We start from the raw sequence: 27,277 nt of genomic DNA on the forward strand, positions 1-27,277 counted from the left end.
TCTGGCATTTTTCATAATATAACATATTCTATTTAAAGTATTAATTTTTTTTCTCACCTATCTCTGTTAAAATATAAAACTTTTTAATTATTAATCAAACTTCTCTAACTAACGACTTTTATGAAAGATAATTTTGATATTTTATAAAGGGAGTAATTGCTAGTGAATTAGTGAGTTGAAAAAACAAGTTTCCCTGCTGGCATGGTAAATCTTCACTTGTGATCACCAGAATTTGGTGGTCTTATGTTAACCTTAAATTAGGAAATAGAGAATTGATGCATTTATAAGAGTGAGCTGAGAAGCAAACTTGAGCTAAAACAGATCACTTGCAAGCTCATAGGACATGAAATGACGCGTCGGCTAACACAGTCGAAGTATGACTTACACAAATGGGGTGAAATGAGGATGAGCATAGTTAGCTTTACAAAAATCACAGCCCAACAGTGTAACTACATATTGCAGAACTCTTCATAACTTTTTCTGTGCATTTCATCTTTGATTCTCACATCCCTATGTATCATTTCAGTTAAAGAAATACGAATTGAGCCTCCATATTGCTAAAATTTTTGAAGTTTCAAGGTCCCCGATATCTTCGGAAACAAAGACAACCTTGGGGCTCATCATGAGGGATCATACCTCCACCCTTTGAAGTGTCTATGGCTTCCAACATCGTCACCACCTCGTCCATCTCCGGTCGCTTGTCAGGATTCGCATCCCAGCATCTCTTCATTACATTTGCCAGCGAGCTCGGGCAACATCGAGGTAAATCTGGCCTCAGATTCTGTATTCCCACAAATATTCCAAACATTGTTAACACGCCCAAAAATTTGTATCCCACTTACAGTTTCACCTGTTATATCTACTCAATGAAAAAAAGAAATCTAAATAGAACCTGTTTAAGTGAAACCCCAAAATTCGACTTTTTAATGATTAGTTTTATCTGCTTATCTTTCATAAATTGAGCGTTAGAGCCATCTAAGACATTTCATATACCTGACGGACAACAGCTGATGTCACTTCTGAAAAGCTGAGGTCAGGATATGGCATGTCGCAGCAGTATATCTCCCATAAGCATATACCAAAACTATACACATCACACTTTCTATTATATGGATTACCGTTTAGGACCTGCCCAAAGCAAGAAGTTTAATGGACGTTAGATGAAGTATCTGAAATGAAACAAGTTATGCGAAGCCCATTAAGAGCTGATCATTACTAAAAACAGAATATACGCTGAAGGTCATGGATCTACAGAGAGCTAGCTAACCACAAATTTTGACCATGTACAACATTGATATTTGAAATCAATGAATCAATTCTATGAAGATGCATAACCTTCTAAGACTTCACAAACAAAAACACGACTAGGGTTAGATACGTGATTTGCTCCGAGGATTTCACCAGTTCAGGGTTCTAAAATTTCAGTGGTTGGAGATGCAATCTTCTGGGGAACATATTAAAGTAACAAAAACACAAGCATAGATGATTTTGATAGCCTAGCAATGAAAAGGTCATCCTATGTCTCTCATATACCTCAGGAGCCATGTAACCAAGAGTTCCAGTTTCACCCGTCATGTCATGAGGATTAGAAGCCTCAATACGAGCTACTCCAAAGTCAGCTATTTTCAAGGTTCGTGACTTGTCTAAAAGCATGTTTTCTGTTTTGACATCTCTGTGGACAATCTTCTGTGAGTGGAGATAGCTCAACCTATAAGTTAAAACAAAACAATCAAGCTCAGACAACAGTCCAAGATAATAGGCTGGAAAACACAAATTTAGAGTATGATTTGGACCCTCTTGCAAGATCAAGTGCCAGTTGGACAACCACTTTAAATGCCAGCTTCTTTCTCCTGTTTTTGATGAGGTAGGACTTGAGGGCACCCCCAGGACAATACTCAACAACAACACAGCAAATATTACTTGGCATTCCCATATGACCATTTTCCATTTGTATATGTAGATCTGCTGAGCCCATTGTTGCTCCAATGAACTGAAAATAAATATAACAATTGAAAATAGAGGTGCGTTAGCAATAGAAATAGTGCCTCTAATAGAATTGCCTCTAATAAGAGGATACCTATGGTATAGCAAAAAAGAAAAAAAGAAAAAGTGAAGAAATACTTTTCTTTCTGTAAAGAAACAGGATGGTGTATGTACTCTGTTGTGAATCGAAGAAAAGTATGATAAGAACGAAGAATTGAGAAACATACCTTTGTTACGTTAGGATGGTCAAGCTTGTGCCAAACGGCAACTTCTTGCGTAAAGGCTGCTCTCAGAGAAGCTATTTCTGCTTCTGACCGATGGCCCTCTTCTCCCCAGTCAAGGAGCTTCACTGAGAGTATAAAATGAAAGTATAAACTACTCCATATAAGTCATCTGGATAGCCTATGTAATAATGACTTACTCGTATCTTTCATTTATTCGAAATGCAGTGTTAATGCTGAAGGGTTAACAAATTCAACATATCGGGATCACAAAAATAACTATTGCTCCACATAGAGTCACAGACCATGATGACCCTAGTTTTTTCTTTCTTGGAAAAGAAGACTTATTTGGCGGATGGTTTCAGTTGAAAAATTTCGACAAATCAGAAATGTAACTTTTCGTGGCAGTATAATTTTGCAGTCAAAACCAGCCAATGGTCTCAATAGTATAAATTTTATCCTCCATCATACCTTTTTTTGCCAAAGATCTTCGAGCATCATACCAACTCATAATAGTAGTGGTAAACTACAACACATGAAAGTTCAAAAAGGAAAAGACGAACGATAAAGTTGATGGATAGAACTGTCAAGTCAACTCTATCTTGTGAGTGCTGATAAAGTTTTTTTGAAAAAAAAAAAAAGACGCAAAATCACCCACTCAATCTTGTGAATCACGGATATTGTAACTTTGGGTCTACAAAGTTTCATTGCATGCATTCCCAATTGCTCAAATGGCTTCTTAAACAACTAAAGGAAGCAAAAGGAAGTAAGAGATGGACTTTGTGTCCTCCAATACATGCAAACCTCAGAGGAGTATTGAGCAAGCAGAAACTGTAAGCAGAAATATGGAGCCAAGACGGTTAAGAATCAGAAATTTCTGCACTTTTAACATGCCTCTGGAATATAGACATTGACATGGAAGAAGAGACTAAGAAGTTAACTACACCTACACATTATGCAGAAAGGTCAACTGAAAACACTCAGAACATGGCCATCTCAAAGCAAACATAATTGCTTCTTCCAATAGCCAATAAGCAAATGTCGTATAATTAACAAATAAGCGGAAGTGAAAGGTACCGATAACGCCGGTCATCACTATTTTTTTAACAAAAACTTGAAATTGGAAATAGACAAGGAAGAAGCAGAGGGGGTACCTGCAACATCTTGTCCATCATAAATGCCGCGGTGAACGGAGCCAAAAGTGCCGCGAGCAATGACGCTCTTGACGATGAGCTTGGAAGGGTCAATCTCCCATTCCGGCCTCGTTCGGGTAGACCTCCCTGCACTCTCCTCCTCTTCTTTCTTCTTCTTGTTCTTTTCCATCGCCCATGCTCTCGTCAGATGCCTCTGAAGCTGCTCGTCCAAGCTCTTGAGATCTATCTGATCTGCTCTCACATACCCTCCACCCCCGCTTTCGCTCTTCTCCTTCATCTCCTTCCCACCCTTCTTCTCCACCTCGAAATAATTGCTATGGGAAGATTGTTATTACGGCTGTCGTCGTTGAATGTTGACTTCGCATGCATATGAGCATCAAAGTACCATATCCATGATCCGAGTAAGCAAATTCCGAGCTGTCTCTATGCCTTTTCTGATTATGATACCACGGGGGACGATGTTGGTGTTGGCGTGAAGGTCATAAATATGTACAATTGTGGCTGTGGATGCTAGTACTGGTTAGAGTCTCACTCTTCTCTCTCTGTCTCTCTAATCACAGTCATACATGTGGGCACATGGAGTTTACCTGAGCACGACGTGTGTCTGGAACCCGCCTCGGTCTGCCCCTCGCTTCTTTACTCGCCCTCTGACGTTCTGTTTGAAACCGAAGACTTTCTCTCTCTCTCACTCACACACACACAGACAGAGGGCTCTGCTTTCTTGGGCGTTGTGTGTTGTTACTCTTTTTTATTACTCCTCCGGTCCTTATTATAAGACCCAATTTGACTTTTTATTTGGTCCTAATTATAAGACCCAATCCATTTGTCTCTTATATTTAGTATTTTTTTCCAAGATAATCCTTCTAATAATGATGTTTAAGCCAATATACTTAATTAGCAAGGATATTTTAGGAATGACAACACTTATTTATTATAAATAACCAACTTAACTTACTTCTTTAATCTCCTCAAATAAGTCAATTGGGTTTTATAATTAGGACGGGGGAGTACCTTAATGGAATTCACGGTCAATGGACGTTTCCATGTGACATCCTTTTCAGACTAGAAAGAGGCTTGTCCTTCCTCACTGGGTTTCGCGTTTTTATTAACCACTTATGCGCCGCTTCATGCTTAATCCTGTGTTTCATAATAACGCTTCTTTAATACTACATACGCTAACTAATATAAAAATTTGCTTCATTTTTATTTTATTCTTAAATATAAGGTCCTAATTAATTTTATCTATCATATTTATCTATTTTTTTAGTAATAATAATAGTTCTAGCTAACAAGGATATTTTAAAAAATACAATACCTATTTATTACAAATAACTAACATAACTAATTTTTTAATCTATTCAAATTAATTAATTAGCTCTTATATTAAAAATTAGAAGTAATATTTACTCTAGCTTAGTATGCTAAAAGAAATATTAATAATCCTAAATTACGCTTTCTTTGGGTAAATCCATAGCCAAAAAAAAAAACAAAAAAAAAACAACAACACTAAGGCATTACGCCCATCGAAAGCGATCAGATCACAGCTCGGGAGGGAGGCGTTAAGTATCAATCATCAATCAATAGTGGGAAAGGAGAAGCACGGGTGGCGGGGAAGACAAGGCTTCATTTTTAGATTCTTCGATCCTCCCTCCATTCTCTTTCATCGATTAGCTTTTATTTTGGAAGTTTTAGTTTGCTTATCCCTTTACCGTTGCAATTTTCACTCAATTATTCTCTCCATTCTTATTATAAATCTTTTTAACTAAATTATGCAATTTAAAAAAACATTAAAATTAATTAAAAAACAATTAATATGTAGTAAATATAATTTTTTTTAAATATACTACTATATATAAATGGGTAAATGTGAAAAAATAATAGTAAGGTAAATAAAAAAAGATAATATTAAATACATTAAATACAAACTTAAAAAAAACTTATAAAAAGAGATAAACCCATTCAAAAAATTAAATTTTTATAGTATTTTCCAACAGATTAATTTGATTTAATTGAGGTGACAATATAAATGAGTAATACATTGCTTTTTAAAATATGTATTAATTATCAAATTTTTTTTTGGGTTTTATTATTTAAATACACTTACATACATGCAATTGCAAACTGTTGTGTTTATTAAAGCGGAAAGGGGTAACCAAGCTTTCTCACCAATACTTCTATTTCACATTAACTAGAATTAAATTATTTAACTATCTTAATGAACCCAAATTAAGTAACTTTTGCATTAAGACCCAGAGGAGTGCATGTGCGTATATATATAAACGACTCCATACTTGATGAACACAAAATATAGTTGATTAATAAAGTTAAAATTTAAACGTGCTTCCCATATATTCGCATAAAATTCAAGATAAATAACATTTTTTATGCCAAGATAGATCAGACTCTTGACTGCAACAGAAGAAGAATCGCAATGGTAACCACTCATTAATGTTTCCTAAACCTTTTTTACATTTTATATTGATTTATGGCGGTGGACCCAAGGAGTTCAAATATAAATTGATCTTACACGCAACAAGGGATCTTGAAGGAAAGTAGCCGTTGCAAGTATATAAGCATATTTAATTGAAGTTCAGTTCATTCAATCCAGCGGGGGGAAAAAAAATCGATTCATTCAAATTGGAGGATAATTTTAGGAAGAGAAGGGTGGGGGGGGGGTTAAAAGGGCGGGCTGGTGCTGCCGGAAGGACCTTTTTCCTTTTTTTTTGGTCCAAGCCGCCGGAAGGACCCTAGTGCTACAAGCTGGCATTGGCAATGATCCCTGAGTTTTCAGACAATTCAACCTCTGGGCTAAGACTCGAGAAGGTTTGAGATGATGATTAGGCAGCGAGGGGGTTAGAAAAAGGGGCACGCAACGCGGGAGGGGAAAAAGGAGGAGCGAGTTGAAGGCGAGGGGGACGTGCCCGTGAAATGCTTTTGTGGCTTCTGATATGATAACAGGCCACCATCCTTCCTTACTTTAACGCGGCGCTAAAAAGATGTCTCCCTACGCTCCCCAACTCACGAGGCCGCCTTCATCTCCAACGCTATAAAACCCCACATTTTACACCCGTGATGTCAGAGACAGAGAGCCTTGACTTTCGGAATTCCCCACACAAGCAAACAGCCCCCCAGGCTTCCTGTTACTGTTACTGTTACTGTTACCCCATAGTATCATACTAGCACGCTCATGAGCTAATCCCGAACTAATTCAAAGGGGCCAGTGGGCCAGCTACTCACAGGGGCTCAGAAGAAGTGGAGTGGGTTTAGGTCCAAAAGGGTGAGCATAATAAGCCCATTCATTCATTACCGTCAAGGAAATCAACCGCTATTGCTATACATGTAGATTTATATTTGATACGGGGAAATTCGGACCAGACACCCCCCCCCCACAGTGGCAGAAACGCTCAAGTCATTTTAGCGGCGTGTTAAATCTTATATATGCAGCTCACTCTTGTGGGAAACTGACTAGAAATACCTGTATACTTATAGAGGAGAGCAAGAGGTGCCTATAAAGTGAAATACAAACGCCATCATATCCACGTATTGCAACGACGCTTTTTCTTGTCTGGTGTTGAATGCACTTGTGGTTTAATCCCGTATGTTTTCAACTGAAAATTCTCGAAAGCCTCTGAAATTACTTCCACCTATACAATTTTATATTGGGACAAAAATAGAAGGTAAGTAAAAGCTGAACTGAAGCTACGTCAAGATACTATGAAGGTTTCAGCGGCATCTGACTTCACTAACCAATTCTGGCCTTTTGGAGTACACCCTTACTATCATGTCTTCATAACATACAGGCAGCAAGTGGCTTATACGATCATCGGGAATTGTAAATTTCTCCTTACTTTCATAATCCTGAATAAATTAGCAAACGAGTAAATATGCTAGATAGAAACGAAGGAAAAAAATAAAAAACTAGATTCTGGGTTCATAACTAAAAGGTTTTCCTTTCATGGTACATAGGTTCCACACACAGAATTTCCCTCAAATATTTTCCCCCCCTTTTCTGGCAAAATTCTTTGCATGAAGTGATATCAAGTCTAACATATTGTTAAATTGTTCAACACAACACCACCCATACCAGAAGATTGTAACTAAACAGCTTCTCCAGGAGTATCAGCAGAATTCTCCGTAAAAGTTATCTTGACTCAAAACGCCTTCAATCATCATGGAACAATACCATGCAACTTGGTTGTTGAACGTCAAATCAACTCACAATTTCAATTATACAACTATGTGCTTACAAGAATGCCCTAGACCGTAACTTAAAGTCCGGCAATCAAGATGAAACATCTTTGATAAAAGATAGTAGAGTTCATTCACGTACCTTGAAAAAGTTGATGCTGCCAAAGAAACAAGCACCAAAACAAAGAATAAATTATATTTAGCATCTGATAAAAAGTATAATAAAACACCTACAATCTAAAACCAGCATGCAAGTTCAATCTTAATTGAATACCTTTCAAGTGGATTGTGCTTGCCACGAGTCAAATCAATCCTGACATTACAGACAGCTACATCCTCCTCTTTCAGTGTGACTCCCCCATCATTCTATCAGATGAAATTATATGATATTAATACGGAGTCTTGGCAAGAAACAAGAGTATTTGTAAATTTGATGGTTCAAATGATAAATTCAAGGACCTGCGAACAAACAATGTCTTGAGCAGTAACTTTCTTAAAATTCTCTAGTTCATCCTTTGGTACGGCATACTCATTGCAGAACTGCGAAAATGAAAGGGCAAATCCTGACCTTCATCAGCACAACTCTAACAAAAAATACCATGTATGAAACCGCCCATCGCAGAAGGGATAAAATGAAAAGAAAAGCAAGTAACCAACAAAAACATACCTGGTACAGATTCCTCCTCCGAATGCGCAGAATCAATTCCCTTGCTTCCTTTAGTTCTTTACTTGGAGATGTCTCAATGGTTTTAATTATTGTGTCATCTAACTGCAATTTCCAAATAAAGTCATTTAAACTTGAAAAAAGGGAGAGAAAAGAGAGAGAGAGAAAGAGAGAGAGGTCAGACGCATGCTATGAATATGGTTTAAATTCAGTTGAAATCATCTCTTGGAACCTTCCAGTACTCAGAAGGATTTAGAATGTGAGATGAGATCTCCAAATAGTTGTTTGCTTCTACAAGCGCATCGGACACCATGAGCTCTATTGCCTGAAAACAACAACACAAGATTATAAATGGTAAAGCCAAGGGATAAAATTAACTGAGTCTGGGAAAGAAAAAAATGAAAAGAAAATTTAAGGATATACGCCTCAATGAGCAACCAGTAGATCTTTACAAGGAAGATAGTAGCCTCACTAGTCCGTACCTGGACTTTTGGATGAGTGTAAACTCTTCTATGCAGGTCAGCACGAGTGGTAAATAACTTGTGGATGGTAAGATCTAATCAATTGCACAACCAAGAGCATGGAACAATTAAAATGTAAAGCTTGAATGGGAGAAGTTTAAAAGTGTGTACAATTGTACAAATAATACTGACATTCCTTAGCACGATAACAGATCTCATCATCCAAAACCTGCATAGTATCCAATAATCTGCAAGTGGAGCAATTTGAGTTGCTAGGCATCTGTATTTGCTTCTCCTTCCACTTAAAAAGAAAAAGATGATAAAGAAAAAGTTATCTTGAAGTTCTTTGCTTAACCTCTGAAATTCGAAGTTGCAACCAAGACCACAAGCTCGGCTATCACGGACAATGTAATCAAACCTGCAAATCAATTGTTTCCTCAAGAGATTACAATAGAGTATAAATCCACATGCACGGAATCCGAACTCTACAAATGCAAATATCTATATGTATGTATAGCATTTTTGACCATTAAGTTCACTCAGTTTACTCACTTGTCCACATCGACTCCATTTCGACCATTTGCAACAATATCATATAGGAAACTTTTCTCACTTGAGCTCTAAATAAAAGGGGGGAAAATAAATAAATAAAATTAGTCGTTAATAAATATTTATGAAAGGTGAGATTAGGGGGGAGGGGAACCTTCAACCAAATTTCATAAACAACAATTATGTCTTGAGAATAGAATATAAAAAATCAGAAGAAAAAGAATAACAATCTTACTCTAGGAAGCGCAAACTCAGAGCTTGCTAGTATCATCTCCTGCCAAGGGGAAAGGACATGAGGAAACAGGGAAGCTACATAACTGATAACCATCTAGGTGAGTGGAAAAAATTCACCCTAATGACATTTAAGCAATAATCAAGATGACAAGGTACCTAATAGATAACAGGAAAAAGAAACTTATATTAACCAAACATACCTTCACTCTTTTTATCATCTCAGGGTCAACATCAATGTGGTGTTCATCAACCATATAATCAACCATATTAGCTGACATTTGCTCATGTGACCTACAAAGGACAGAATATGATGCATCATGGATAAATAACATTCGCAAAGTAACAGAAGAATAAGCAGTTAAAGAACAGATATCCTTTTTAATCATTTCAGTAAAACAAGAACAAATAGCATAGACAGAATGAACATTCTTTATAAAGTCCAAAGGAAAAAATGTGGGAAAAATAAAATATTTTTAAAATTCATAATAAAAATTACAGAATAATAAGAACAATAAAGAAGTTTACCAATGAGAACTGCTGACCACCCGGGGAAGAAACTGGCGTTCAAACAAGTGACTGAAAGGCCCATGGCCAATATCATGCAGAAGTCCTACAACAATTGATGAAAAAATCAGAGGATGTACAGGATAAGTTTCATAAGGAGTTCATAAGAAAAACGGTAACAATACCTGCCAGCCTTACTGTTTGAATATCGAATTTATCAATGCCAAGCTCCCCGCCCTACAAGGATAATACAGACCCATGAGAACCCTTCAAAATACAACATTGTACCTTTATATAGGCAAAACCTATGACAAAGAAAATACTGTACTTGATAATTTTTAAGCTTTTCTATAGATTCACCAGCAAGCCAATAAACACCAAGAGAATGCTCAAATCGAGAATGCACAGCCCCTGGATATACCATATTTGTCATACCTGAAACACAAAACATATGCTAAAAAAGTTTTTATACCCTGAGTATTGAAAGTTCAAAAGGTAATGGCGAATCACATCACGAGTCCATTATAGTGTGCCAGCCTTTGAGGTGATTTTAAAAATAATTTCATAAACAAAAACTTCCATAAAGGCATAGCTTCCTTTAAAAGTCAACAAGGAAAGTACAAAACATGCTGCGACCAAATGAAACCAACCCAGTCTTCTCTTTCCCCACCCCCTCCGTCCTATAAACTAATTTACGCTAGTTAAACTATTGCATTTATTATGTCTTCGAGAGGAAACGACTGAAATGCCATTATCTGATTTGGTCTTTGAATAACTAGTGTGAAAACCCTGCTAGAGGTATGTCAAGATCGTACATATTTTCCATGGTGTCATAAGAATATATAGTATGAATGACAATAGGCATGATAATGAAATTGCACTTCTTGTGGTGACATTTATTGAACCCCAAGTTCAAACTTTAATCAACAACAAGCCTTATCCCACTAAAGTTCAAACTTTAATCAAATTTCTTAAATCATTTATCAAATCCCAAAGCAAAGAAATCCGCATTTCAATACAATTTTCCAGCCTGCAAAACAGTTGAGCCAAATGCGTGATATCTTTCTCATTTAAAAGAAAAAATGCACAAGCATAATAGAGACCTCTCATCAACCTACTTGAAATCATTTACTTATTCTAAAATTAGAGGGAAAATAATATTGCAAACTGTTCGAAAAGATAATTTAGAATAGGTAGCTTTGCCAGTTTATCTCGATTCTAAACTGGTTTTCATAGCACCTTTTGATATCAATGGACAAAGGAGGAGGGAGTTAACTCACCAAGCTGTTTGAGGTCACGAAGCCTGTGTATAAGGATGCAAGGCAATATCGTACATTGCAAATAATGCAAAAGAAGCAAATCAGCAAATAAACGCAAAAACCAGTGTTAGAGAGTTAAATCATAAATTGAGTTGAAAAGGGGGGAGGGGGGGAGGAGGAGGAGGAGGAGAAGAAGAAGAAGCGTACTCGCCTCTGAAACTGCTCGGTGTCTATGAACTTCAAACTGAGCTACAAGAGACAACAGAAAAAAAAAGTGTTACTGGATTACATCGTCACATATCCAATTTCTGCAGCTAAAAGCATCACGTAATAACTTAACATGATTTATAGACGCTAGGACCAAAAGAGGAAAAACACTGAAGAGTCGATGCAAAAGGAAAAAGATAGTTAGACACTGAAACACACTATTTCTGTTTATTTTTATATCAAATCAAATTCACAACTAAAAAAATATAAAAGGATAGGAAACTGGTGTATTTGGTTGTCCGGCAAGTTCACTAGCTACAGGTTTATAACTCTTCGTCGACTGGTTAGCCGTGCTCTTCTAGTCTGTCCATTTCGACGAAAAAGTTTCAATGAACTCATAGGCATGTTTCAACGCATTGCAAGAAGAAAAGAGCAGAATAAGCCTTAAAAGGAAAGCAGCGAAAAATGAAAATATGGGGGGGGTGGGGAGCAGAGTGTGGGAATACTGTATCAAGATAGATGTTGCCATGGACGTTATCGTGGATGTGCTTGGAGAATCGGCGAGGACCAGGGGAAGGAGAGAAGGAAACGTCGCCGTTGAGGCAGGCTCCCATGGCTTCCCTTCAGTCTGGGAGAGTTGCAGGAAAGGAAAGGGCTGAGCAATTAAGTGGAAAGTAATGGGATATGCAAAATTTCAGTTTCGGAAACGGGAAGCAATTTAAGACCAAACATCTTATAAATAGTTTTTTAATAACAATTTATAAAATAAAAAATAAATATATAATAAAAATTTTGTCTCAATTTATAATAAGAGTTTTGTTCAATTTATATAAGATGTGTCCACTTTTCCAAACAGGCACTTATTCCGTGCAGGTCAAAAAAAAAAATTTATTCCCCTTTTTATTCTTTTTTTTCCTGACCAAATTCCTTTTTTCTTTTTTAAATTATAAATGGTTCTTGGTAATAAATGAGCCAAGTCAACGAAGCGTGTTTGGAGTCTCCGGAGAAAGAAAGTAACAAGATTATCAATCAAACCGATAGTACTCCGACATAAAAACTTCTTAATTAATTTAAATAGTTTAAAAAATAATTAATTAATTATTTGTAGTAAATATGTGTTGTTTTTTTTAAATATTCTTACTTAATAAGTATATTGGTTAAAACTACTATTATTATAAGGACTATCTTAGAAAATAAATAAATATGAGAGACAAAATAGATTGAGATCTTATATTTAAAACAAAAATAAAAGTCAAACGAGCTTTTATACTACTTCTGGTCCTTAATATAAGAGTTAGTTGATTAATTTGAATAGACTAAGAAAATTAGTTAAGTTAGTTATTTATAATAAATAAGTGTTGTTTTTTTTAAAATACTACTATCAATCAAATATCATTTGATAAAACATTTAATATATACAACTACTACAATAATATCTTAAAAAATAGATAAATATAAAAATAAAATATATTAGAATTTTATATTTAAAATCAAATTAAAAATTAAACTAATTGAATAAAAAGTATAATTAATTATTAATTAGCCCACCTAAAAATTGAGAATGCGGTCCCCGCTCTCCGCGACTTTGGCATTTCCATGTTTTACTAAATCGGGGCCTATTCTCCCTTTAGTCCCAAATTTCTAGTTTTATTATCTTTTAGGCCTCGCTGGGTTGCTACAAAAGCAAAACCATACCCGACGGAAAGAAATTGAAAAACGAAAAAGAAAAAGAAAAAGGGCTGTCCATGTTTGGCCTTTTTTTTTTAAAATGTTTATTTTAATAGTTTTATGAAAAGATTCTCGTAATTTTTGAAATGCCATGAAATGAGTAACCATTCCAGGACAAAGGAATAACTTATAGCCATATTCTTCACTCCTTACGTTTTATCATTATCAATTTTCCTAAAAGAATGATGTTAGAAATAAAATAAAAAAGAATATTTTGATAATTTTATTAGATAAATATCTTAATATATTCTTAAAGAAAAGTATTATGGTTATTTAGTTATAAGATTATCTCTGATAGATAATTAAAAGTTATCTGTTAATGTAAATAATTTGTACGAATTAAATAAATTACAATTGAAACTTCAATTTTTTTATTAATATGATGCAAAAAAAATAATTTATAAAAATATGAATATCAAACAATGTCCCTAAGATTTCGTAAGGCCCGATTCATGTTAACATTATTATTTGAGGAGATTGTGCCAGGCTGCCAGCCGTGCGCCTTGCTATCCATCGCAACTTTATTTAAACATGCGTCAATTAATTCATTCTACAACAAAAGGACAGATCTTTGCATAGTCATTAAACTTAATATTAAAAAGTTTAAATGATTAAATGTAACTTTTCCCCCGCTAATTTTCGTCTCCTGTCAATCACTTAACTACCATATTTGGTGGGGCGGGGGGTGGTGATAAACAAAGACAACTAACAGGACCTTCGGTGGCTTTGTTTAAAAATTCATGTAAATCTTCACGAGCAGAACCTTCATATTCGAATCACACGTGAAAGATACCAAGACATAAACTCCACTCACCACAGCTTTATTTCTGAATCAAATTCCACAATTCAAACTCTATAAAGACATGATTAATTATTTGAGTGCCTTCCCAACTGTTAAGTGATCATCAAATCAAATCAACAACGGAAGACTTTCACACCCAGCACAAGTTTTAGCTCAGCGGTATTGGCTAGCCAATTGACCCTCCTTGACAATGTAGTTTTGTGCTGGGAATTCTTCACCCTTGAAGTACCTATCGAGCATGTCTTTGACCCCAGCAGCATATCGTAACTAGACAAGATTCATTATCATTACTTCATCAGCAAAAGACGCAAGATCTGAAGCACACAAGAAAGCAAGCATATGAATCAGAACTGGGAGTACCTGTGCATCTATTGTGGTTCCGGATATATGCGGAGTCATGGCATGGTTTGGCATGTGACGCCACGGGTGATCCTTTGGAGCAGGTTGCGGGAACCAAACATCACCACTGTAACCTGCAGTGGTCAACGTCGTTCAAAACAGTTAAGGAAAGCAGTTAGCTAGTTGGGGAGATGGCATCAGTCTCACGCCACTTGTCAGTCTAACGACAGTAATCAGTCTAAAATACAAGCCCGTATCTCTTTTGTCACTTGATACCCAAGACACAGGATGTCCCAAAAAATGGCATTAAGCGCAAGATGTTTTATGGGAATTAAATCACAACTTTTTGAAGCCATGATGATGTAGGGTTATTTCAATGGATGTTTCTAAAACATTCATGAAATTCTAGACAAAAAAATCCACCACAAGCACGTAACATAAAATTTAGATGGTACATTGACAGCAACAATTTCATTTTTTGCTAAAAAGGCACCAATATTTGGTTGGTGGTTTCAAAATTACCTGCAATGTGCCCACTAGAGCAAGCATCTGCAACTGCTTGGGTGTCCATGATTGCCCCACGGGCATTGTTTACAATCAAGACGCCCTTCTTGCACTTAGCAATTCTATTTTTATCAAACAATCCCCTAAGTCAGAAGCCAAGTTTTGGTTAGAAATAAAGATGATCGAAACCATTCTTCATGCTTGAAGCATATACATCAGAACAGAATTGCCTTTTATTTTGGACTAGTCTCAACTCCCTTGTTTAGTCTGTCCTGATGAATCACTATACAAAACAAATAACATATAAACGATTCTTTAAGTGCTCAACGGTATCCGCTGAATTAGTACTCAACCACGCTAGATGTACAGACCATACCTTGTCTTATCAGTCAGAGGTGTGTTGATAACAATTACATCACATTTGGGCAGCAGTGTATCAAGGTCCTCCTCGTACTTAGCCCCAGTTTGTTTCTCCAATTCAGGATCCATCTTAAGCCGGTCATGATAGAGAAGATTACAGTTAAAAGGCTTCAATCTTTGCAGCAAAAGCCTGCCAATTCGGCCGGCACCAATAGTCCCAATAGTCTTCCCTTGGAGATCATATGCTCTATGAGCAATGCCAGCAACATTCCATTCCCCATTAGCAGCCTGATGATACCCAGGTACGAAATTCCTCACTAGAATAAGGATTCGCATGAGTTCATCCTCTGCAACTGACACTACATTGCTTCCTGTAACCTCAGCCACAGTCAATCCAGCAGCTGCGGCAGCATTAAGATCAATGTGATCGGAACCGATTCCAGCTGTTAATAGCAGTTCAAGATTTTTAGCTTTCTTTATTCTTTCTGCAGTGACATATGCTGGATGAAATGGAGTGGATATGAGCACGTGGAGATCAGGAATGTGTTTCTCAAGTTCTGAAAAAGAATTAAAAAAATAAATCGATAAGTTCAAGCAATCATAAAAATTAAGAAGAAAATACAATAAACCAAGGAAAGAGGAAATTCTTCATGAGTTGGTGAATTGCAGTTCTCGGTAAAAAATAAGAACACCCAACAAAAAACACATTAAGTAATTAAAAGAACCATAAATAAATGCAACAAACATTATTGGAAAAATTCCATGCAAGTTCATTCAACAAAAAGTCTTCTAATTCTGCTCCTAGAAGTGGTTATTTGTCTTGAAATGCAATTGATTCTAATAAAGTGGCTGATCTTCCAAACACTGCAGATAGGAAATAAATTGGAAATTATTTTTCTACTAAAAGGAGCTCAGCCGAAACTGCTTTTCCTGAAACTTTCAGGAGTACAGACACACACAAGCAAGTAAATGAATCTCAATGTTCTAGATGTCACTTTCAATTGAGCATTTTTCTTAAAATGCTGATAAAAGTTATGAATATTTTTTAAGACTAATGTACAATCTGTAGGAAAAAGAGTTCTGTAAAATGGGTAGAGTCTAATCGATAATCAGTAAGTGATACTGGTTTAGAAGTCTATTCACTTGCAAATGAAGAGCTTCAACGTTTATATTCATCGCAGCAACTTGAACAAACTTAACTGCTGCTTATGCTTTCACAAGCACAGAGTGGGGAAAACGACTGCCTCATTTAGTTATTAAAAAAAATTGAAAATGTTTCAACGAGTGAATTTTCGGAGTTTGGGAGAAGACTAACCGCAGTCAGGTCCTTCTTTGTCATCTGTGACAATGTACTGATGACCTTGTGATTCCAACCATCCACGTATACCCAAGGCTCCTTCAACACAACCCACGAAATTGGGATTCAGGGAAGCGTACTCATTGGCTTTGTAGAAAACCCCAACGATTTTCTTGCTTCCACCAGTAGCCTATCCTCAAAAGAAAAGGAAGAAAACAAATCAGCTTGACCCAAGAGTCAAGAAATCAAAAGCAGAGACCATCTCAAATGATTCTTCCGATTATCTCTTTTTTGTTTTCGGGCGAAAATTATCAATAGAAATTCAAAGCATTAGAATGAGTTATAATGGGCCTAAGTCGTTACGAATCATCAGTCGTGGAGCCCATACCAGCCCAAGCCCATAAGAAAAAAATAAAGAAAAAAAATTACTGAAAAAATATGCAGTGGAAGACTGGAGGATCGCCGAAAACATGGTACTTGTGACCACGAGTGGCGGGCAACTCCGGGAGCCAAGGCGATCCCTGCGGATGAATGGTAAACCCTGCCATGACCTGGGAATGGATCAACCACATGACCCAAACCACATCAAGACGAGACCGTCTGCATGTACAATTATGTCATCCATCGTCGGGATTACCCTTCCCTTGAACAACCCATGCAAGTATAACTATGAAACCCACCCATAGAAATTACAAATTTGTGAGGATTTTCGACAGAAAACAAACAAAAAATGAAAACGAAAGGCTCAATCGACCGAATTAAACTGAAAGCGGCAACTAAAAAGTTGAACAATCATATAGAGCGCTATGAAGAATGGAATTACATGAAGGTGCCTGGCGAGAGCGGGTGAGGAGAGTGAAGTCGAAAAGATCGAAGAGGAAGAAGCAAGCGATCGAACCGCAGAGGAAACAGCACGTTTCATCGCCATCTCAATTTGGGCGTGGAAATGCGGGAATAAGAGGAGAAGGGTTTGGGAGTGAAAGGAAATCAAGTGAACCCGCTCATTTATACTCCTTGCCGCAGCAGCAAGGGGCTAAATCGTCTAATTGCGCTGGCGGCCTGTCATTGACTAATCGTGAGTTGTGATGTGATAAGAATCCGGATTAGCTTCGTCTCGGTGATCGTCAGATACATGCACAAGTCATGTTGGGGGTCACCATGTACCCACGAGCGCGTACAACGCTTGCTCTCTGGGGCCACATACAATAAATAAAAACCCAAGTCCTCGTAATATAATTAAAAAAAATTATAACAAATCAATTATACTTATTTTGATATTAAACTAGTTAAAGCGGTGTGCAATCAACCACATCCATTTAAATATGTTTAATATTTAAACAGTGTAAGGTGATAATTTTAATCAAAACATAAAACTATGTTGATTTTTTCAATACCCATTTTATATAAGAATAACTCCCAGAAAAAAAAAATCAAAAGTGCATGTTAAAGTTTGCATGTTAAAGTTTTTTTAAAATATAGTTAGTAGAAAAACATAAGTTAGGGAATAAAAGGACTTTTTTGCCCTTTTCCTTCTCACATTTGTTAAAGTTCAAATTCCAAAAATATGACTATAATTAAAAAAATTTAAGAAGCTCTCAAATGTCATTTGCCCGTATCATGGAGGAGCGTCTACTGAACCATATTCGTAAATCAAGTGCACAGGGATGGAATATCGATATGAGAAACACAATTCATGGGTCAGCATAGCAGGGTCCTTTAGCGATAAATAATTACGATGATATTATATTATTTATTTTTTATACTAATACCTCCTGTTTTTAATATAAGACCTTGTTTGATTTTTGTTTAGTCCTAATTATAAGACGCCAATCCATTTTGTCTCTCATATTTATGCATTTTTTTCAAGATAGTCCTTCTAATAATGATAGTTTTAGCCAATACACTTAATTAGCAAGGATATTTTAGGAATGACAACACTTATTTATTACAAATAACTAACTTAACTTTTTTTTAATCTCTTTAAATTAGTTAACTGGGTCTTATAATTAGGACAGGAGGTAGTAATAAGAATTGAGAGGGACAATCTGCAGCGAGTGGAATTGGGACTTGGGAGGGACGCCTTTGTCGCGTAGTGGTTGATGGACCGCAGCGAGGGACGGTGACTAGGTGCCTGGTAGGCCCTGGCAAATGTGCAAAAAAAGTAGCCCACGTGCTTCTGGTATTTATTTTTTTAAAATTATTTTTAATAGTATTTTTTTAATCATAATTAAATAAGAGAAAGAGGCTATTAAAAAATATAATTACAGTGTTTAGAAAAACTAATTTGCGGGTCCTTATAATTTACATCAATTTCAAATCAGGTCCTTATAGTTTATTTCTTTTGAATCGGGTCCTTATACTTTAATCTGATAAGTCCATCTATCTCTCAAAGTCTAAACTGTTATAACACTGTTAATTTTAATGAGCTGGAGGTTGATCGAGCTGACACGTAAACATAACAATGTGATTTGGCTGCCAGGTGGATTAATTCCCAATGTTCAGAGTCTTCACCGGTCATCATGTGACCTCGTTTTCATCTCATCCTAGGTTCATGAGCACAGCCGCTAATAGCAAGAAGAATAATCACTCTCAACCAAGGAAAGATAAATTTCTGTTGATCACTACATCCACTAGATCACCAATACCCAATGTTTGATTCATGGACATGCCTTCCCTGCCATCATCGTCGGTACCTTCTATATTTCATACTTCTTCTCGTATTTCAATTTCATTAGGGAAAAAAAAAATCTTATACAATAAAAACCCATATGTTGAGTTTTTATTGCCAGGTAAGATTCTGATCAGCAACTTAGACCTTTCAAGTACTTTCTCCATTTTAAAGTCACAATTCATTTCGATTCAATAAATAAAAGTTTTATATTTTGAACAGTATATGTATATTGCCCACTTTCATCCTCCTACATTATGATATCCAGTTGTAGTTTTTTCCTACTCCCAACAACCCTTCCCCTTCAATGTAAGGAAATTTGAAGAACTTAATGAAATTTGGGGGGGAGGGGAGAGATGGAAGGCCAACCCCCATACTTATCATGGCCAATTTTGCCTAGAAACTTGAATAGCTTGAAGAAACCAGATGTTAACTCTCCACTCTCATTTGAAACTATTCACCAGCAGGTGTGGGGATTGAGAGGGATTTTCCTTCCTCCTACCAACAAATGTGCTTAGGAAGTCAAAGGATGAGATGAGAATGAGGTGGCTATAGACTCTCAACACCACCTAGCTGCCATGTCATGTTTATTTGTCTATGTATGTGTTAGCTCAGTCAGCTTCCAATTCAGTAAAATTAACAATGTTATAACAGTTCAGACCTTCAGAGATGGATGGATTTAACAAATTAAAGTATAAGGGTTTGATTCAAAAGAAATAAACTATAAGGAGGTGATTCAAAATTGATGCAAATTACAGGGACCTGCAAATTAGTTTTTCCTACATGTTTTAACAAAAACATATCACATATCTTATAACTAACTAATTTATGTAACTTTTGTAATGTAATCACATTAATTAAATAAATTTGATGTTAAAAACCGAAGGAGTATTATATTATTGAAAGGTGAAGTAGTCCTAGTTGGCTTTCGCATCTCCCTCGGCTCGCCTCCCCTTTTCTTTATTTTTAAATCTTTGTCGCTGGCCAGTAAATTGTGAGTGTGCAAATAAATTTGATCCGTTTTCAAAGTAATCGGTATTTGATTAGCCAAGGACCATGCAAATCCAGAAATTAATTAATTTCTTAAAAAAATTTATGTAGACGTTACTTTTTAATATTTTATTTATCAAAATGCCAAACAACATTTCAAAATACATATATGGCCTTCGAATTATTTTTGCAGGAAGGGAAATTTAAATTTAAAATCAAATTAATAAAGTGTTTGGATAAAAAATAAATTACAATTTTAAAAATAATTTTATAATATATAAAATAACTATGCGATAAAAATTATATTGCTTTTATAAGATTGCCTTTTAAAAGTGTTTTGAGTCAAACCAAACAACGCCCCTAAATCCAGTTAGCCTCCTTTCAGTCAAAAAAAAGGCCAGCCTCCTTACTTGATTAGGTGATGGGATGGGCCCACTCGTGCCACATGGCACACACTGCGTCGGATTTCAAGGGTCACCAAAATTCCATTCCCCCGCATATTACTGGCCCGGTTGTCTCCTCTACACTCTGCTTCCCCAGATGGCATTTGAAAAAGATGAAGGTGGCACCTGGTGACTAATCTGTAGCACGCTTTGTTTGATTCATGATAATCCGGAGTGTTCAATACTGATCCGTTCTAATCGGCCTGTTCCGGTTTCGGTTTTATTGCGATAAGACAGATTCATCCTGAAATTTTTTAAAATGAGATAAACCAAGACAAGACAAAAAGAAAAACTGGGACAGGACAAGACAGGACACAGGACAGGATGATCCCGTCCCTGTTCCTTTTATTTTTTTATCATATTGATATAATATAATTTTTTTCATATTTTTTTAAGATTTAAAACTATTATATGAAACTATAGACCTATTTATTTATAACTTTTATATTTGTTGATGATTTGAGACTATTGATGATTAGAATTTTCAACAAGTTTTTATTGTGTTCCAAACTTTTATTTAGAGTTTTTAATGACTATTATTTATAATATTTTGGGTTTTTGTTTAAGGGTGTCTAAAGAAATTTAAAAATAAAACAGAAAGACGTTTTTACAAGGGTTAAGTCCAAAAAAATACAATTAGAAAAAAATCAGATTTTATTATGCCCAACAACTCAGAAAAATAATAAAAAATATCAGGATGTTTCGGTCCCATCCCGACTAGGACCAGGACAATACCAGGACGGGACAGGACAAGAGACAATTTTGTTATCCCGTTACTGTTCAACGGGACGGAATTGTGATAGGCCTGTCCCGATCTCGATCCGTCCCGTGAACAACCCTATTGATAATTACTACCCTTGCTTCTAATTATAAGAATTAATTGACTAATTTGAAGGGATTAAAAAATAAGTTAAGTTAGTTATTTGTAATAAATAAGTATTATTTTTTAAAAATATTCTTACTAATCAAGTGTACTGGTTAAAACTACTATTATTAAAAAAATTACCTTAGAAAAAATATATAAATATGAAAGAAAAATTGGATTGGGATCTTATATTTAAAATTAAAATAAAAATTAAATAAAATTTTATATTAAAAATGGGGATAGTAATTAACCTCCTGTGACTTTGGGTTGCGGAGAGGAGAATTTGGTATAATTCACGTTTATCCCAATTAGACACGTGCTCATTTGTACTACAATCCAGTGTTTGTCGGGCACAATGATAAGATCCTTCAAAAACCACTTCTTAATCGTAAAAACACGAAAATCTGTGAATAAAATTTTATCTTAATTAAGGGAGTGTTTGGTAAAAACAAAACCTAGGTTTCAGAATCACTTTTCCGCAAAACGAAGTAACTTCCTTCACATATTTACTTCGTAATCCGTAAAAGCACTTCTGAAACCATGGTTTGGTTTCTATCTAAACACCCCATAAGTCGAGCATGCTTATACATATTTATCATAAACAGTTCCAACAAGCACTAAATTGGCTAAAACCTTTGGTTAGGGTGTTAAAATTGGTTATGTTTTTTTTTTTTATTAGCTTTTGGATTTTTTCCCCACCGGCTCTTACTCCTTCTAATCTGGGTTAAATTAAAAATAAATTTTCCTAAAAACTGGAAAAAATCTCCTATTCTCCGGTTTTTAATATAGGACCTAATTCTTAAGTTAATTTGGTCCTGAATATAAACCTATTTTTCATATTTATCAAATTTTTAAATTATCCCTATAGATACTCCCTCAATTATAATCAAATAAGTGAGGGATGAAGGATATTAAGAAAGATGATTATAGTGTTTAGAAAAAATATGTTATATTTTTTATAATTAACTAACTTACTTAAATTTTTTAATCTAATCAAATTAGCTAAATAAGTTTTATATTTAAAAACCGGAGGAGTATTAAATTTTTTATTGATAAAGAGGGGTTAATAAAATTTTTTTTTTGGGTGTACGGGGATTAATAAATTTTTATACACAAAAGGTATTAGTACATTAGTACTCTGCAAAGTACGGGCACCCAAGGTGTTCTTTGTTTTTGGGTAAAAGGCATACAAGGTCACTTGTTAAACGTCTTCAACATAAAACCTGAACTGAGTATGTCAGCGCAGGGAAGTCACCGGCCCAAAAGAAAAAACTCAGGGGAGTCCATAGGAGCGTTTGCAGCAACAAAAAGTGCTTCTCTACAGAATCAAAATAAATTTCTCTGTAGTTTACCAAAAAAAAAATAAATAAATTTCTCAGTATATTTATTTTATATATTATAAAAATATTTTTAAAATTATAATTTGTTTTTATCTAAACACTCCTTGTTTTTTTATTGGCATGGTTGTGTTAGAGAGTTGAGTATTTTGCCTCCCTCCGCAGTTTTCCTCCATTTTCTCTTCATAATATATTTCTTGCTCTTCCCTCGACGTTTTAATTGTATTGCATCAATTTTTATACATTATATCACATATTCAGATATATTTTTTTATTAATCATAACAATATCTTGAAAAATATGTCACGTTCTTTAGAATTTACAAACAATAAAAACATACTCGTAGCAAAGTACACATTATATTTCGGCTAAACAAACAAAATACTACTTTCTATTTTTAATATAAAAATTCGTTTGATTTTTATTTTTGTCATAAATATAAGATCATAATATATTTTATCTTTTATACTTATCTTTTTTTTTAAGATAATCTTTATAATAATGGTAGTTCTAGTCAATGCATTTGATTAACAAGGATATTCAGAAAAAATAACACCTAGTTATTACAAATAATTAAGTTAACTAGTTTTTTTAATTTATTCAAATTAGTCAACTAACTCTTATATTAAGAATCAGAGATAATATGTATTTTTATTTTAACTCACAATGATAGTATGTATTTTTTATTTTAACTCACAATCTTTTTTCCTAACAAATTCACGATCTATATTATGCTTCTTTGACACGGATTGACAAGTGATAACTCACCGTATGTTTTTGGCCAGCGCTAGTGATAACTCACTATTACGAATTGAAGATATTGTATTTACGCAATATAAAATATAAAGTGCCATTTCCCAATTAATTTTATATATTTGGGTCACACACCCAAGAAAAAATTTTCATCATAATTTTAACTTATTTATAATTTATTACTTACATTTTGACTCGTATAAGATAAAATTTATAGTTTTGATGCATTTGTAATTGTAATTAAATACTTGAACTTTACCTTATTATAGCTCAGTTTTTATGGCCTCAGTCATTTTATAATTTAATTCTTATTTTTATTAAATATATAATTTTATTTTTAAAAAACATATCAGAAATAAATTATAAAATGGTCAAACTATCAGGACCAAGTTGATCAATTGAGTTAGTGCGTTGCCATGAATCTAAACACAGGAATTGAGTCATAAAGAAGTCAAAAATTAGATAATCAAAAGATTAATTTTTCTTTTTATACAAAAATCATGACCTCCAGTTCTCACCAGAAGACCAGAACCGAAGTGAACTGAAAAGCGAAGACCGGGTTGGTCGTCAAATTTCCAGGGTTCGATTTCTTAACCGCACGAGGCCATGAGTGAAGGCTCAGAGGAAGGCATGAAGAGTGTGGAACCGAAAGTAAAAGCAGCAGAAGCAGGCCAAAAGGATTTGGTAGCCAAAGATGCAGACGACTCGGTGCAGAAGAAGAAAGACCCTACACTCTCCGATGCGCCACCATTTCTCACACACCAGTCTTCTTCTCTTCGAAGCCGCAAATCCCCGTCGCCCCCGGTCCAATCTTCTTCAGAATCACCGATTTCCGAGGGCCACTGCTCCCCCACTCCCACCCTTGACAAACGCTTCTCTCCTCCGCCACAAAACTCGCCGCCCCACTCCTCGCCGGACTCATCGATTTCCTCTGATCTCTGCTCCATCGCTGATGGAGCCCCTCCAGTCGAAGACCATCGCTTTTCCCCGAGGCCACAGGAAAAGCCTGCATCGCCGGTTGTGGTGGCCAATCGGTTTCAGGTGGAGCCGAAGGTGGTGACCAAGGTAGATCCGGGAGCCCAAAAGGGTGTCGTGGGCGTCAATGATGTCGAAGAAGGCACAGGCGCCGCCGGCTCCGGGAGCGATAATCGGCGATTAAGGCCAGACGTATACAGTTTATTGAGGTCAAAGAAAGAGAGCAAGTTGAACAAGGCTTTGTTGGGGCTTAGGATCGTTGCTTCTGTTCTCTGCTTGGCCTCCTTCTCGGTCTTGGCTGCTGATAGGGATAAGGGTTGGGCTCTGGACTCCTTCTACGTGTACAAGGAACTCAGGTACGTTGCTAATCAAATCTCGGGATGAGTTTAATTTTGCTGATCATATGAACAAATCGTTTCCGCTCCTGTCACCCAATTCAAGCTTTATGTTCATTTCAAGTACCAAGCTGCCAGCATGGTCTATACTCTATATTCATGGATTATTTTCATTAAAAATTTCTAGCTCTGATTTTTTAAAATCATTATATGATTGCAGGTATAATTTTTCCGTTAATGTAATAGGATTTGTTTATTCTGGGTTGCAAGTAATTGGCCTGGTTAACTACTTCATCACCGGAAAATACTTATCGCAGCATCGTCTAAGGGGTTTCTTCAATTTTTCCATGGATCAGGTAAGACAGTCCTCTCTTTCTGAGCTCTGTTTTTTCGCAAAAAGTAAAACCTCTTGCCTTTCTGTATCAGCAATGCATAATTTGTAGTATTGATTGGTGGCATTGATTCATGGACCTGAAAAAAGATACTACGTGGACTAGAGGGAAAAGTTTAAGCATTAGAGTATTATAGACTGCGACTGTGATTATAAATTACATGGCTTCTGGGCAGCTTTTGGACGCCTTTCTACTACTGCCTTCCCCCGGTTTATATGTTGCCTTTTGGCTTTCTTAAAGTTGTTTGTATTGCCTTTTCTTTTCTTATACTGCTGGTTCTAAAGTGAAATAATATATTTTAGTTCAGCATTATGGCCTTTCAGATATAAGTTCTTTACTTCAGAAACTTTTAGTAACAATTAAGGTTTCATGCGTTTCCTTGAACATGAGGAATAAGTCATATCAATCACAGCTTTATACTATTTGCTACTTATAGATAGTGGAAGTTATTAGATTATTTATTTTTTACGTTGATATTGGTATTGATAATTTCTTTTGTTTGTTATATAATAGATCAAGGAATAGTAAATTGTTGCTCCCAACTCCAATTCTATTCATATCCATGAGCAACGACGACTAGATTATGCCCTGTTATTCCTTATAGGAATAAAAGTAACCTTAATAACAAATTGAAATGAATAATTTTTTAGCCTCCAGGTGCATGAAACTAATGCATTACAGTAATAGAAAGTTTTAGACTTTTCGTCATTCTAAACGTTCTTGCTATAATTTGCAGCCTGAAAAGCTATATTTTGCTGCATGTGTTGCTCTTGCTTACATAGCTGGACAAGCTGCTGAAGTGGTTTTTCACTTTTTTGCACTGCAGATCTTGACTTATCTTCTAATGTCTGCATCATCAACGGCTGCTACAAGAGCTTATGACTGGGAATCCAACTGGGGCGAAGACGTGTTCCCAGAGATGGCTAATGCATCAGCAGGCTTATCCTTTGTTGCATTTGTGGCTTTTGCTTTAACCTCTCTTGTCTCTGGTTACGTCCTTTGCAAGTTCAGGTAGTTTATATTTTCAAATGATTGCCCTTGACACGCGCTTCTGTGTTATGATTGATGGAGTTTCGCCTTTTCCGATGGTTGAATGCGCTCGAGTTTCTGAAGAGGTGTATTGCTATTTCAAGCGTTGTACAGAAAGAGAGATGGATATATACTTCAATATGTTCATGTCTGTTCTATAGAATAGGATGTTTATAACCTGTTGTTTTTAATGTCTGTTTTGTCCCACAGATACCCGTTTATTTCACACTTTTTTGTTTTTTGGTTGGGGGTGGGGATATTCTCGTGTCAGGTCTTTATTTTATGCCTATTTTTGTGAATGATGTGTAATTTCGATTTATCTTTATTCGTAAATTTATGATTACTTGGAAGGAAAAATTTATGAGGAATTGTGCCTGCAAAATGACTGCTCGTGAGCAATTGTGTTAGTGCCGCGTAAAGGGCGCATGCAATTATTACACATTTACACCCGGCTATTTTTTTTTTTTTTGGGGGCCAACTTACTACCTAGTGAACATGAAATGCAAAGAAAGAGAAAAAAAATATAATTAAGATGATTTATATTGTTTATAATTGCCTATGATAATTATTATGAGTTTTATATATTATTTTATATTGATATCAATTCGTGGAGTAACTGAGCTTGGAAGTGGATGCATCACGAGTAAATTGGAGCCCGTGTTGAACTTTCTATGCTAGGGCTTGGCTATAAAATACTACCATATTCATGGGGGAAAAAACGAATCACTTTTAACATTTTCTTATGATTCTTAAAAGAAAAATTATTGGCAGCAAGCAGGGTCTTGCAAGCAAATGGGATGGGGCCTGATCCATTGCCCCTGGGCTCTCAATCTCATTTTTGATTTGGATGAAATGGACGGCCCACTGGAATCTGAATTGTACATATCCTCGGAAAGCAGAACCGCAGAAGATGCTCCACCCGAAAGGCATGGGGGGCGACTTTACATCCCCGAAAATGACGGAGGCTTAAAAAGCAATCATCGGTGGTGTAATTGACAACTGTGGCTGACCAACCCTTCATTTAATTGTCTAAATT

The 27,277-nt window shown here is 35.7% G+C and overlaps 4 protein-coding genes across 5 annotated transcripts; 1 reads left to right on the plus strand and 3 right to left on the minus strand.

Annotated features, from left to right (window-relative positions):
• Positions 1-257: 257 nt before the first annotated feature.
• Positions 258-3,709, minus strand: LOC114740948 (serine/threonine-protein kinase STY13-like). Its single transcript, XM_028929206.1, has 6 exons — positions 3,359-3,709; positions 2,211-2,332; positions 1,794-1,990; positions 1,534-1,708; positions 994-1,128; positions 258-781 (listed from the first exon to the last, which is right to left on the minus strand). Exons 1-6 carry the CDS (start codon positions 3,633-3,635, stop codon positions 575-577), a joined length of 1,113 nt encoding a protein of 370 aa, XP_028785039.1. The 5' UTR covers positions 3,636-3,709; the 3' UTR covers positions 258-574.
• A 3,102-nt stretch (positions 3,710-6,811) lies between these two features.
• Positions 6,812-12,044, minus strand: LOC114740939 (deoxynucleoside triphosphate triphosphohydrolase SAMHD1 homolog). Of its 2 annotated transcripts, none has more exons than XM_028929195.1 (19): positions 11,931-12,044; positions 11,429-11,466; positions 11,239-11,261; positions 10,287-10,393; positions 10,144-10,195; positions 9,980-10,064; positions 9,655-9,745; positions 9,456-9,494; positions 9,224-9,291; positions 9,027-9,089; positions 8,864-8,919; positions 8,693-8,766; positions 8,443-8,535; positions 8,214-8,315; positions 8,006-8,086; positions 7,821-7,912; positions 7,689-7,704; positions 7,106-7,216; positions 6,812-7,002 (listed from the first exon to the last, which is right to left on the minus strand). In XM_028929195.1, the coding sequence occupies exons 1-19, from the start codon at positions 12,036-12,038 to the stop codon at positions 6,889-6,891; spliced, it is 1,413 nt and encodes a 470-aa protein (XP_028785028.1). In that variant the 5' UTR covers positions 12,039-12,044; the 3' UTR covers positions 6,812-6,888. The 2 variants fall into 2 exon arrangements, with proteins under 2 accessions (XP_028785028.1, XP_028785029.1); XM_028929196.1 differs by having other exon boundaries at positions 11,425-11,466; positions 11,931-11,953.
• Positions 12,045-13,877: 1,833 nt separating this feature from the next.
• Positions 13,878-17,416, minus strand: LOC114740941 (formate dehydrogenase, mitochondrial-like). The gene is made up of 6 exons (XM_028929197.1): positions 17,278-17,416; positions 16,473-16,644; positions 15,174-15,714; positions 14,816-14,940; positions 14,315-14,427; positions 13,878-14,221 (listed from the first exon to the last, which is right to left on the minus strand). The coding sequence occupies exons 1-6, from the start codon at positions 17,380-17,382 to the stop codon at positions 14,108-14,110; spliced, it is 1,170 nt and encodes a 389-aa protein (XP_028785030.1). The 5' UTR covers positions 17,383-17,416; the 3' UTR covers positions 13,878-14,107.
• A 6,569-nt stretch (positions 17,417-23,985) lies between these two features.
• LOC114740942 (CASP-like protein 4A3) lies at positions 23,986-26,616 on the plus strand. Its single transcript, XM_028929198.1, has 3 exons — positions 23,986-24,841; positions 25,041-25,176; positions 26,039-26,616. Exons 1-3 carry the CDS (start codon positions 24,117-24,119, stop codon positions 26,225-26,227), a joined length of 1,050 nt encoding a protein of 349 aa, XP_028785031.1. The 5' UTR covers positions 23,986-24,116; the 3' UTR covers positions 26,228-26,616.
• Positions 26,617-27,277: the final 661 nt, after the last annotated feature.

The sequence above is a fragment of the Neltuma alba genome, unplaced genomic scaffold, assembly GCF_004799145.2.
Source record: "Neltuma alba isolate B1F8T4 unplaced genomic scaffold, ASM479914v2 tig00003207_pilon, whole genome shotgun sequence".
NCBI classification, from domain to species: domain Eukaryota; kingdom Viridiplantae; phylum Streptophyta; class Magnoliopsida; order Fabales; family Fabaceae; genus Neltuma; species Neltuma alba.